General features: G+C 44.1%; 1 protein-coding gene across 2 annotated transcripts in view; it reads right to left on the bottom strand.

Annotated features, from left to right (window-relative positions):
- The window catches only part of A2M (alpha-2-macroglobulin), a gene marked incomplete at its 5' end in the record, with an annotated part of 30,934 nt that extends 17,021 nt beyond the window's left edge, over positions 1–13,913 (bottom strand). For both annotated transcript variants that reach the window (XM_082072768.1, XM_082072769.1), the window contains 14 exons: positions 1,269–1,411; positions 1,916–1,979; positions 2,321–2,548; positions 3,908–4,066; positions 4,582–4,691; positions 4,922–5,036; positions 6,289–6,412; positions 7,286–7,370; positions 8,583–8,751; positions 9,114–9,134; positions 9,658–9,710; positions 10,574–10,733; positions 11,796–11,979; positions 13,672–13,913. In XM_082072768.1, the coding sequence (XP_081928894.1) occupies positions 1,269–1,411; positions 1,916–1,979; positions 2,321–2,548; positions 3,908–4,066; positions 4,582–4,691; positions 4,922–5,036; positions 6,289–6,412; positions 7,286–7,370; positions 8,583–8,751; positions 9,114–9,134; positions 9,658–9,710; positions 10,574–10,733; positions 11,796–11,979; positions 13,672–13,913 (1,857 nt within the window). The remainder of the gene's footprint in view (positions 1–1,268; positions 1,412–1,915; positions 1,980–2,320; positions 2,549–3,907; positions 4,067–4,581; positions 4,692–4,921; positions 5,037–6,288; positions 6,413–7,285; positions 7,371–8,582; positions 8,752–9,113; positions 9,135–9,657; positions 9,711–10,573; positions 10,734–11,795; positions 11,980–13,671) is intronic.

Here is a 13,913-nt window from a genome sequence, read left to right as displayed (position 1 = left end):
TCATCACCATCTAACATGATTTTGTAATAAGATGGCTGACCTGCATAAATCTTCCCTCTCCTCAGCAGTACAAACCCTCCCCTAACATTAAATGATCAAGGCATCCTCAGAGTAAATGTGTTGCCTGACAAAGTAGCATCAGCTGCCAGTCTTGCTCATGTTCCAAGCAGACCACAGCATGCCTACTGCTGACACCCCCCACCTCTCCAGGCTGGACTCATAATCTTGAGACTGCAGTAACAATATTCTTCAGGAAAGGGCAGAACAAGGGCTTGTAGCAAGATTGCTGCTAGAAAAACTGTGTAGTATAGAGATAGCTCAAAGTCTGTCTTATCCAGTCTGACAACGGCTTTGAATACAGGATACTTTCAGAGAGGAAATCAGCATCTAAGCGTGTAAATCACTTGGCTGGCACCTAGACCTTAACGCAGTGCATAGTATGACCTTTTATATATGAACAAAATGCAGGTGACCAAGCTCCAACAATAACACTAGTCTCAAGAACTCATTTAGCTTGGACTGTAGCAGGACAAGGGACTGCCTTTAGCAGTGTCCTGACTACTATTCTGAAGTTCTGACAGGAGTTTTTGAGGTTATTCTTTTCTTAGGGCTGCTCATACATCAGTCTGATCTTCTCATAAGGAATATGTGTGGCTATAAGACAACAAAGGTCCACATACTTGCGGAAAGGCTTTATTCTTCCGCACTCATTCAGTCTCACCATTGCTATTGAAGCACCACTGTGCGTTGCTCAGCAGGTTCAGGCAAGGTTTACCTCCATTTACATACAACAGAAGTTAAAATGACAGGGTAAGATGTACAGGAGCTGAAACATCTGAAAAGTATGAGCTTCAGCTACTGGACTGGGGCTGTGTGTGTTTTATTTTTGCTCTGTAACCACATAAGCAGCCAACCTCATTGCTGGAATGAGCTTGTGGGAAATAAAGTGAAATACATGGGTTGCAGAATGACATAAGACATGTGTCCTCCCTTTTCTTTACCCAGGACCATCTCTGAGATCAGTGGTTGTGTCTAGTTGCTAAGAGGAGTGTTATCATTGTAGTCCCTGCTAGCACCTTTCTTCCAATAGTTGATCTCTTCCAAGCTAGCACAAGCCAGTAAGGAGTGAAGCTACCTACAACAATTGATAGGTGGCATGTCCAGTGTTAGTAAATCTTAATCAATGAGCTTAGCCAGGCTAAATCTAAATAAATGAGCTTGACTATGTTGCAGTCTGACAGCTGCTCCCATAAGGACTGGACACGTACCTTATTGCTGAAACACTTTTCCACATTGAACTTGGTTGAATCAGCGATCACCTGTCTGCTGGGGGCAGTGGTGTAGACAAGCACTTCAGCCACTGGAGCAATATCAGCTTGTACAGGCAGTTGTAGCAAGAAGACCCCATTGGCTAGCAAACAAAACAAGAGCAAAACATTGCAGTACAGGAAACCTGTTCTTGAAGCAGCCAAAATGCTAGGTTTGACTTCATGCTGAACTTCATCCTAGCAATGATGAAACTCTGGACCTCCAAGTGGGATGAACTGGTGCTCACAGAGATGTATGTGTAAGTCTCACTGTCTGGCTGAACAGTCCTGTTTCAAGTCTTGTTTTCCAGTGCATGAGCATGCTGAACTTCTGTTCAGCTTCTAAAAAGAGACCATCAGTCTGTGTCTCCTAGGAGCACTGGAGCCCCAAAAATACAGTGTCAGAAGAAAGACAGCTAGCACAGGGAATTTGAGCAAATCCGTGCAAAACCTAAATAAAGGCAGAGAAAAGAAATCTCAAACTCTTCCTATATCTTAGAGGACATAGAGATGAGGATCCCTGCTTTTATATGGAAGCAGCCTCTATATCTGCCACAGTTGCCTAGCCTCCCAGGACAGCGACAATTTGGCAGGAGAGAGGAACTCACCACTTTCCTGGTCTAAATCCAGAATGTGGGTGCCCCCTCGCTTAATGATGCCCTTGGCCATCACCTGAATGGAAAGAGAAACTCTGCTGTGATTGAGGTTATGCATGATCCAAACCTGAAGGAGAGGGAACCTGAGAGGAGAGCAACCTAGCTGTATGTCTGCTGCTCACACCCTGCTCAGATGCTCTATGCCTTCTTGTAGAAGAATTCCAGTGCTCACCCAGGGGGTACTGGGACATCCTTACCCTTCTGCTCCTAAGCCAGTCCCTCCTTTTTGTGGGAGAAGAACATATGAAGGATGATGGGAAAGTGTTCAAAGCCTCCTGCCACAAAGCCACAATTTCCATCTCCAGCCTCACTACAATTATCAGTGACAACCTCACTGTATGGCAGGTGCAAGCTTACCAGGTAATAAAAGGTGATTTTCTTCTTCTCTTCTGTGGCCTCTGGAGTAAGGATATAGTGCACCCGGACCTCTGTGGAGAAGCCACAGCTGAGTGTCTCAGGCTTGGGCTCAATTTTGAGGAAGCTGTTACTAGGAGAGTAAAAGCGCTTTAGTTGGAGATAGCCTTCTTCATGTTGTGGAACAACCCAGTTACGGTCATAGCAGTAGCGGCGTGGTTTGTGAGTTGCCTGGAAAATGAGAAAAAAAACACACATAGGTCCTTAAACACAGGTGGATGAACTGGAGCGAAAATTCATGGCCTAGTCTTAAAATTTTGGTATTTTTTGTATTTAAGCAACAAGGTAGTCTACAAGAAAAGATGCATGACAGTGTGGTTGTATCATTAGCAAATCAGAGAAGCTGGAGTTTGTCTCAAACAAGCTGAATCATATCAATTGTTTGTTTACTTCAGTTTCACCTCAAGGGCTAACACCTTGCCCTTTCTAATACCCTGTTAGTTGAAAAATAAGAGACCCTGATTTTCATATTTCTTCTCATTATTGGTGCTGGACAAGCTATAGTACTGTTCAGAGATTACTAGAATCAAAATCAAGCTAAGGATGCTATGGAAAAGGAAGAAAACTCTCCAGCTGAGAATTCAAAACCTAAATTGAGTAGAAGTTTAGGAGCTGCAAGAGTCCAGGTCTTCTCAAAAGTGAGAGCAAGGGGAATATATTTCACATTTAGAAGGATGCTCATCATTTCATATGCCTCACATGCCCTTGTTTCCTTATCTTTCTCACTATACTTGAGAATTCTTGCCTTTACCCTGCAAAATTCTGAAAACTTCAAGCACCTAGTGGTAGCTTCTGCATAGTTTTTAATTGTTTTAATCTGTGATAAGAAAATTGTAGGGAGAAGAGCAAGTATAATTCTAGGCAATCTACCCTATTCCAGGGTGAGATATTATGAAATGTGCATGCTACACACATATTGCATTTTCCACTAAAAAAAAGGATGCTCAGCAGCACTTATTTTCCCAGATAAACAAATTCCACACCAGGGAGAGAATTTCTGTGAATGTTTCATATTCTTTATGACAAGGAAAAAAAAAAAAAAAAAGAAAGAAAAAAGAAGGAGGACAACTTAGAAACTCAGAATGCTAAATTAAGCTCTGAGAGCTGCAGATTGCTTTAACTGACCGCAAAGGATATTTAGATGAGACACTTGGGCAATCATCTAATTGAAAAGACAGCAAAGCACTAGCATTACTCCACCGTGGGAGTCAGACCCACCCCTGAAACAGATTTCTCTAGGTAAGGCTGGTGATCCCTTGCAGCAGAATGGACTACTATGACCTCTTGACATTCCTTCTAACCCTACATTGCTACGGCCAAGCAGAAATCAAATATTTGCAAGCTAAGTGCAATTGTGACATGGCAACCTATTTTGTTGTATGGCTATTTCCACCACACTGATGTCAAGGTCAGCACAAACAACCAGAAACAAGAAGCTAAGTGCTTTTGCATATATAATAGAAACTTCAGAGGTGTTCCCCTTCTGGCCCTGTGGGTCACTTCATCACCTCCTCTGCCCGCAGGACTCACCTGAATTCCGACAGAATCGAAGAACAACATAGAAGTGTTCAAGGCAAACCGTGCCCTGCCCTCTTCATTTGTTGTGTAGTTGTTTTGCTCGCCTCCTTGGAAAGAAATCCTCACAATTTCATTGGCAATTGGAGCACCAGACCCATCCACTAGTTTCACCTGGAGGAGCAAAATCAGTATGGAAGGAGAGGAATGCCTGTCACCTGAACAGACTGATAGACCACCAACCTAAGGATGTTGGGCTCATGTCAGACAAGGAAGCCTCCACTGCACTTTAAACATGCATCATTTATCTCTTTTAGAGAGAGGCACAAGCTTTCTGAATCTTATTTCTTTGGCCCTTTCTAATCTCTGTCTCTGGGTCAGAGGAGTAGATGTGGAGGCTGACATACATTCACACCCCTTAAGCCTTCTATTAAACAGGAAGCAGGAAAAACAGAATTTTACTTGACTGGAGAAGCAGAAGTGCAAGGACAGAGAGGTAAGCAGAATGAGGGCTGTGCTCTCAGCTGGTCTTCCCTGGTTTGAGAGCCTGCAGGGGAGAGGAGGCCCACAGGGATTAGCAGCACTGAGGTCCAGCATCTTTGCAGAGTAGGGTATGCATGGTAGGTCCAGGAGGTTCAGTAGCATGATCTTTTGGTCCTCATGGCATTCCATTCTCATGGCTTCCCTACCTGTCCAAAGAAGGGGATTCCAGGTTTGTAGTAGGAGTCTGAATGCTCAAAGGTGATTTTGCTAATGGTCGTCGTGATCTCAGAGAAGCTTGTTCCAGTCAACTCCACTCCTGCAGGAAAAAGCATGAAGAATTAATTTTTCTCTGCCTGACCAGCATTACTTTTACTCCATACCAACCCTCCTTTGTTGGGCAAGCAATTTGTTGATGCTTCTGTCCTCCAGGTAGGAAAGCTTTAGGATTCCAGAAAAGCAAAGGTCTGTTTTTCTCCCTCATTCCTGCTTGGCAGGCTGGTCTCCCCTGGGCTTATTACATGGGTCTTCAATCCAGATGATTCATACCTGTCTCCTCCTCTTTAATTTTAGCCTCTACACGGAGCTTATTCTCATATCCACTCCTCTTGAGCTGGAATAACTTGGTCTTTACCATTTCAGAAATGCAGCCATAGTTGTCTGTCTGTTGGAAGAAAACAAAGAAGACCATTGTAGTCTCATGTATATAATGTTTATCCAACTCACTGAATCCATTGCAATTTGTTGCTCTGAACTGGAAGAGAAGCCCATAAACTCACAGATTATTCCCTCTGTTGTTTTTATCAAAACTGGAAAAGCATACAAATAACTTGGCAAGGCACAATTTTGAATTAATTGCAGCAACATCAGAGCAAAGAGTTTGCAACCTAGAAGATTTTTGTGTATGTGAAGTTTAAAATTCCAAACACTTGGTACAGAAGCACAGGGAATTATTCAAGTGTGTGCCACACAGGAATTTTTTACCGGGCATCAGGCATGTAGAATATAGCTGCTGCCTTAAAATGCACAAGCTGTATGAGTGATACATAAACCAAAGCCTGTGTATGCATAGAAAGATGACAGCTGAAAAAGTATTTCCAAAGCTTGCCACCTCTTTTCAGCATCCTCACGTGGAAGGTGGGTCTCCAAATAAAAGGGAAAAGATGCCTGGAACAGAGGTTAGCACCACGATGTTTGTATTTTCTCCTAGCACGGGTAACAACAGCAGTGGCAGAGGCAATTGTGGGGATCATACTGTAGCAGACCTCAAGGATATCTTCTGCTTGCTTTTTTTGTCCTGGGATATAGCCACAATTGCCATTACCTCAGCTTCTGTCAGTTAAGCTAGCACTATTACACCTGACCATGCTTCAAACACCATTCAGTTCTGCCCTTGTAGACTTGCCAGTCTGAAGAGTGAAAAAAGTGATATTTTTTTTCCTGTCTGTCATAATCACTGATGCTAAAATCTGTATTCCTTTCCTTCTTGCTCAAACCACATCACCTTTCCCCTGGTTTCTGCTCCTTTCCTGCTTCTATCACCAACTTCTGAGCCCACACACTGTCTCTAGTGTAAGCCAACTCCACCTCTGCTCTCATTGCTCATACCTTTTCTATCTTACTTCTCTTTTTACTTTCTACACTCAATCTGACCTTTTTTTTTGTTTCTTTCATCTCTTTCTCCTCCATCAGCTTCTTTCCTTTACACACCTTTTTTACTGCACATACCTTGCCTCTGTTTTCACCTTTCACATTTTGTCTTGCACCCAATCTTCTCTCCTTCTTCAGGCTTCCTTAAAAAAAGATTTTTATCTTTGCATTCACGCTTGTACATCTGCAAGCTTATTCCTACAAGGCAAGCTCAATAAACTACACTTTCTCCTATCACTCTACCCACAAGAGTAACCATGACTCACCTGTCCAGAGAACTCGTCACACACTGCCTTAGCCTCTTCGCCATAGCAGGTGGTGGCTGCCTGTTCAAACTTCCGGCAGACACGGAAGCTCACGAGGCCAGGAACAGGCTTGCCAAATGTGTATCTACCAGCAGGGAGGATTGAAAGAAAAACAGAGCCAATGGGAATGTGAAAGGGATGGAAAAAAATAACTAGCTGACCCCTAGTGGAGTCAGGACTCTGCCCTAGAGCTGTCTCCAGGATACAGCAGGGTCATCACAGGCAATAAAAAGTAGAAAGAAATTTGCATTTTAGGATCAGGCTTGGCAACAGAGGCAGGAGCACTGAATCTTATAGTCCTGATTGCTTTCCTGGAAGTAACACACAAGTCCGCAGTAAACATTTACCCTAATGCTGACTTAGTTGAGATTACCCCTCACCTTGGAGGAACATGATGCGAGTATCTAGCCCATCGCCCAGTTCTGACAGAACCAGTTAGTGTACATATGTGCGTTGGGTCTTTTGGCTTGTTCTGCAGCCCAAGCCATAGCTCTCCCTGCAGGAAGCATGGAACATTGCTATGCAGAATCAACTGAGATGGCCCAAAGGAATGAGGGCAGCTGCATCACTTATGGGTTCCTCTCAGTGATGGCGAGCAGAAACCACAGTTAAAATGTCATTCCCCGGTAAACTAAACTGAAGACCTCTTCCCTAGAACTGTAGGTGGTCTGAAATACCTATGACTCAAAAGAAAAAAAGAAAAAAAAGAATGGGGGCAAAAACATCCTCCCCCAAAACACCCAAAGAACCATATGTTTCTACATGTTAAATACAAAGTGCCCCAAGCAATATTTGTTGCCTTTTGCCTAATGGTAGATGTAATCTGTTTGGTCCTGGGACCCCAAAATGATAGAGGAATATAATGAAGTATCATATATATCTCAGTCTCCCAATTGGGCTTCCAGCAGCAGCTGAAGAAAAACTGAAACCAAGAAGGACGTGAAAGAATGATACTCACAGACCACAAACTGTCACTTTCAGCTTCTCATCAAGAATGGTGATCACCTTGGGCATTTTCACTGTTACTTCAAATTTTGGAAGCACTGCAGAAAAAAAAAAGGAACGCAGTCTATGGTGGGGGGATAACATAAAAATGAGACATGAAGGCTGCTCAAAGGCTATTCTTACAAATGACCTGAGACACTTTTGCATCTCAATGGTCCAATTTTAGAGGCTTCTGTCACCTGCACATCCCAAGTCAGTGAAAACCACAGGCACTCAGCCAACCACTATGCCAGGTAAGAAGACAGGATTTTTACAACAGCTAATAAAGTACAGCAGCTTCTTACATAACACCTGGGTTATCAGTTCCACAGCAGTAGGATACAGTAAAATATAAAGTTAAGTCAATAAAGGTCTCCCACAAACATATGGAGCTGGGACCGCAGCCTGGTCTCTGCATTTCCAAAGCGTGTGTGTCTTAACAATTTGCAAAATAGGAAGACCCCATAGCTTCCCCACTAAATTAGCACAGGGTGGCATTACATCAAAACCCAGCTATGGGAAGGGAAGTGGATGGTGACTGTCTTGGGAGAACTAGGAGGGATGCAGGGCACAGGGACAATCTTGCAATTGAAAGAGGTCAAAGGACTTTCAACCACAAGCCAGATCATGTCAGACCATGTAACCAGGGCTGCAGCTGGCTCAGTGGGGTGGGAAGATATGTTGGTTGCGACCATGTACAGGTGTATATTTGGATACCACTTTCTAGCCAGGCAGATGGAACTCGCATAGGGGTGAGAGTAACAAAGAGAGGTTAAGGCACTAAAGCATCATGCAAGCTACGGACTTAGCTTGTGGAGGAGGAAAGATAAGGTCTGAATTCACAGAGAGCCCCAACCTACACCAAAAGGTCAGAACTTTGGGCCTTAGGCAGGGGAGACCCAGACTGACAGCATGATGCTTGACAGGTGTGTAGCCAACTGGAGATGAGGCTGTGGCCTCTGAAAGGGGGTGAGGCTTGTGGTTACCAGCACAGACTGATCCAAGCACATTGCTCCTCCTGATGGGACCCTTGCTGAGGTGGGCAGTCAGAAGAGCCACACTGCATGGCTTGGGGCTTAGGAAGGAGTGGAGACATGTCACTCAAGTCCTTCAGTCTTCCCTCTTCAGAAAGGGACGATGTTTGGGAGGCAGAGGACAAAGAGACATTTTTCCAGCCATACTGGACATCCTGGCCAGATCTACTACCCTGTTCAATGAGGCTTTCGGGACCCATGGAACTGCTAGGAGCTTGAAAGTGCAGCAATAGTTACCATACTCCTCCACAGAGAAAGGATGCTGAATTGTCCTCCCAGAGGCCTTCTGTGCCACCACTGTGTAGGTCCCTTGCATAGGCTCAGAGGTGAGGTTGAAGAACAGCTGTATTAACCCTGCCTTTAACTCTGCATTTGTCCACTGGTACAGACGGTTGTTCTTTGGGTCCTACAGGTAATGAGAACACAAGGAGATTGTGAGAATAGTAGGAGTCTGCAACAAGAACGAAAAAGCGCTACCAAAAGTGTGAGAGTAGAAAGTGTGAGGCTGAGCCCCAGTGTTTCAGGAGGCTGCAGGGCAGGAGTGGGGGTCAGTGCAGAATTGTGTGGGGAGCCCAGCCTGGACAATAGAAGGACCTGTAACCTGGGCACAGAGTACAATTGCCATCATATGAGTTAAAGCTCTGTGTATTTGAATTAATGTAACGGGCCTGCTTAATAGAGAAAATAGACAAGAATCATCTTGAGTTAGTTATTCTTCCTGGGTTGAGGTGTAATAGATGTGAATACGAATTTAATGTTTGTACATACCTGGACATACACCAGCGGAAACTAGAAAAAGAAGAAAGAAAACAGCATACTTAGAATGCACATTTAGACAGAATGCAAGCAACCCAGTCAAATGACCAGGGATATGACCATGTTTCAGGGAACAAGCTGGTCATCCAATGGGATAAGCAAAAAACTTCCTAGTATGGAGCAACAGAGCATTTTGAGGTACAGCTGGTAGGGAGGGCAATCCTTTGTCTCAGGCAGAAAAGTCAGCTGAAATTGCTAGCTCAGGGTAATCTGCAATACTAATAAGAGCATGTGTACACTGTGGCCTGCTCACTGCTGAGGTGTTCACACCAGCACTGTTTATTTGTGGTTTGTCAAACCTTTCCAAAAATGCAGAAGGCAGCCTTACACAGAAATTTGAAGAACAGGTCCTGTTAACAAGATCTGAGCAAGCCCAGGAACTGCACAACTATCCCAGTGTACTGAGAGGTCTCCCCAAAAGACACTTCTTTCCTTCCTTTCACCACATAGATGACTTAAGGCCAAATAACTAGTCAAAATGAAGGATCATACTTACCACCTCATTCAAGGGACGAAAGTCTTTATCCAGAGAAACAATTCTGAAGAGGACTGATGGAGAAAGGCAGACAGTAAGGTTCCACAGTATACTCACCAACCAGAATACATTAGTTACAAAAAATGGTATAACAGAGAACAGAGTTGTTATCTTCTAAAGAAATTCCATTCACTAGAAAGCAAAGTCACACTAGAAGGCTACCCATGGAAGAAATTACATGAGTAAGAGGATGTTAAGAGCAAATCCATGGCAGTGTGAATGTCTTACTGATCACAGACAACAGAATCTCATTAATTAGAACCGATGTTAAATTTAAATTGCCTTTGCCTACTTTGTAAGGATAAATTTTCACATTGGTATTCACATTGGTCTTCTAATTTTGCTATAACTAGACTGACTTCTTAGAAAGGATGAATGCAAGCAAATTATTTCAGCACTTGGATGCAAGTTTGTGTTGGCTCTGGGTAGACAGAGAATTCAGTGCCTCTGTTAGGACCTTTGTTTCTGTCCAGACCAAATTTAGGACATCAATGGCCTAGAAGAAATAAATGGCTTATATAGTTCTCTCTGTCTTAATTGAGCAAAATCTGCCTCTTTGAAATCTGTTTCATGGCTTAGTTTGAATTTTGGCCCTGTTCTTTGTAGGACAAATATCCAGTCTTTCTCTGATTTTAATACTGACCCTAACTGAATGGTCCCTAGTGACAGAGGGTGTGTGTGCAGGTGCCTCAAGATACATGCATGTATCTTAAGGTTCCCCAAATTGTTCTCACATGGAGCATTTAAAACCTAAGCCTCCACCATAAGGTTGCAGTTCTGGCCCCCAGTGAAAGCTGATGACATCTAGCCAGCATAGTCCAAGAGGTTTAGTACTAATTTTTGCTTCAAACACAAATCTTCACCCTTTCCCCGGTACCTGTCTGTCCAGGCTTGTAGATGGGTTTGTCTGTCTGGATGAAGACCAGGCTCTCAGAATTCTGGACCAGCACCGACTTGCGGCTCGTGAACTGCAGTGTCGCCCCCTTCACCATCACAGTGACAAATGTGACTGGTGACTGGCTATTTGATTTTGGAAGCTGGAGAGTAAGAAGCCAACTATGTTATAGGCTACCTTTAAAGGCTTCCTGAACTGAACTGGCCTTCATGAAATATGATATCTAATATAAACCTGAAAGACCCAACACAGAGTTGAGGAGAACTATAATCAGGAACAAAAGACTGATCTTTGCTTGTCCCACATTCTTACTCGTCCCTACTGCTGTGCAGTGATTGTGCAGGTATTGTGCAGCAAAATAACTGCCCCCTCTGCCACTTGATGATTTTAAACAATTCTTACTGCCCTGACTGAAACCTTTCTGTCCATTTCCTTTGACATTCACTGGGGCAATGGAATAATTCCCTTTCTCTTTCAGATAATGTCCCCAGTCCCTGCAGAACATTTCCTTTTCCAAACCAGACATGCCAGAATTCTATACATCTCTCTCCAAGTGACAAAATTCAGTCTTCAGCCTATATCTGATAAACCCAGACATGGATGCCAAGCTCTTCAGTGTCCTGAAAGACAATACTTCAGGGCAAAGACATAATCTATGCTCTGAACTAGATGGCCAATTTTTCTGGCTGCCCATGACTTGTTGTAGTCCCTGGGGCTATCAATTACACGAAACTATTAATTTCCTGCTTCACTCTCTCTTTCAGACACAGACAATCACAACTCTATGTTCTCACTTTAATTCAGTGTACTATATCCACAAGGCAAAAAGTATCTGAGGTCCAAAAGCTCTACTCTAATTTGAAGACACTCAAGTGACAATCTGTGGCTGTTGAAGGATGATGTGAAGAGCCGTTTGAAGAAGCTGTTCACCAAACAGCTGTCATCAGGAATGTCAATACTAAAACTACTCATTTCTCCTGGCCTCTCCTCCTCCTGTCCTAGATGTGCTTGCTTTCCAGGATTCAACATTCAGGTAGCATGCTAAGGAGATCTCAGCAGTGAGATGGTGTTGAGGATGGACATGAACATACCTTTGACTAAGAGGGAAGTGAAACTACACAGTGTTACTCTGTTCATTATTACTCAGTGTCTTTATAGTTTATCCCTAGCACAAGGGATCATCCCACAAGGGTGAGATACTCACAGAGAAAGGGATGCAGGTGAACACGTCCTTCTCCGACACCACATCTTCAATCAAGCTCCTGTTTTCCCCTTGGTACTCGAGTGTGGCACTCAGTGTCACAGACTCATTCAGGTGGGTCAGCTGAACACAGACCTTCTCAGAAGAATCTGTGTGTATCAGAGAGGGCAGTAGCACCATATACTGCCTAGAAAGAGGGGAGAAGCACAGGTCAGAGGAAAAGGAACAGGTAACAGGAGCTGTACAGGAAGAGCAAATAAACCAGTCTGATGATTCCAGCTTTCACTGTTCAGGGAGAGAGATGCATTTTCTGGGAGTGTAACAAGTTTTCCAGCATGTCTGTAGGCAGGTCAGTCTCAAAAGTAAAATACCACAGGAAATCCTCAACACAAACATCTGGAAGGGATATATTTTTCAGGTTCTGGCACAACAGCAGCGTTTCCTCCTGAGACCCTGAATAATGGCAGTGGGGAAAAGTTGATTGTCACCTTTCTCAGATGCTGTTAGTAGGATTCAGCAGCCACACAAGTACCAGTACTTCATGAATAAACACTGTTGACTGCACACTACAAACTGCCTGTAGCACTACTGTCATTCCTCATGGAGACCCAAAACTGCCACAGCGTGGTGCCAGATCATAAGCAAAAACACTAGAGCAAATTCAGTTTGTTTGCAGGGAAGCAAGCCCTGCTGGCTCAGGCCGAGCATGGTGTCCCTGCTCAACTTTGTGCAGCCTCCCTCCCAGCAGAGCAAGGTGCCAGAGTCCTGCTGCCGAACACTGCATCTGGGAATCAAACCTGATCAGTCTAATGGCAACAGTGCTCCCTTTTGGGTGGGCAAGGACTGGCCTCTGACGAGCATCCCCAGAGCAGTGAGCAGCTGGGAGAAGAGCCCTTGACACCTCAGCAGTGAGGTGGGGCATTCCCTTTAGCAGCAGGGGAGGCTCTCACACCTTTATGTCCAACAGTTGGTCTGCAGGGAGAAAGCTTTGGTCCCTCAGATCCCAACCCTGCTGTCTGCTTACCCCACATTTGATGAAAGTGCTGCAGCACAGCCTTGCTTCGCCGGGGAGGAAAAGACATTGCCAACAAGACAAAGGAAAGAGTCTCTGAGATGTCAGGACCCCTTGCAGACTGCTTCTGCTGTACACATACACACATGCACACAACACACACTCCCTTCACATACAAACAGGGCAAAAGAGGGTGAAGAATGGATGAAGCAGAATATACCTTCACAGACCTTAACAGACACAATCTTACACTGCCACATAACCCTGCAAGAGAAGGGAATTTTCATTCCATTGGCTGAGCTGAAATAACATTAATTTATAAATGAAGCCTTTTGTGGTCATGCCAGATCCATTATTTGTTCCTTTATATATATATATATATATATTTTTTTTTTTTTTCTCATTGTCAATCAAAAAAAACACCCCCATCTCCTGGGCATTTCAACCTGGGAGTAGGGTAGTCAACCCAAAATGAAATCTTTAATTGTCTTCTGGAAAAGTCTGTCTCTTGAGAAAAACTGAATGTGTAAACAGTTATAAAAAGCTGCCTTTTAAGTTAAGAAGCAATTTTGTGCAGCAATTTTTTTTAAAATGCTTTCAGTTCTCTGAGGCAGCAAAAGATATTCTCATAGACCTTTCCCTCTTTTTTTTTTTTTTTTTTTTTCCTGAAGCTTTGCTGATATCTCAGTTTCACAGGCTGTTTTGGGTCTCCCTGAAGCACTAGAGCTGCTGCTTGTAGAAGACACTTTACCCAGCCCAAGTGTCTTTATTCCTGCATAAAGGAAAGTAGGCAGAAGAGACAAACACTAAACACAGGAATTCAACCCAGGTCTCCTGCCTGCCCACAGATCCCCCTGCATAGCTTACGGTTCTGTGGTGGGAGAGGTGTCTCCAGGAAGGAAGAAGAGGAGCAGGAGGAAGATGTTTGGTTTGATGAGCAGCCTGTGCTTCCCCATGGTGCAGAGCAGGTCGTGGTGAGCCAAGTGGGCACCCAGTCTGGCCTGGTGCTGCTTGTGCTCCCCCTCCGCTCTTCGAATCAACGCCTTTATACTCTCCTCTGCAAACAGCTCAGGGACTGGAGGAGATAAGGGCAGGGGGCCAGGACCCAT

The sequence above is a fragment of the Streptopelia decaocto genome, assembly GCF_964273445.1.
Source record: "Streptopelia decaocto genome assembly, chromosome: 1".
Classification (NCBI taxonomy): Eukaryota; Metazoa; Chordata; class Aves; order Columbiformes; family Columbidae; genus Streptopelia; species Streptopelia decaocto.
Note: the sequence above shows the minus strand (reverse complement) of the source record. Positions and strands in the feature narration are given on the sequence as shown.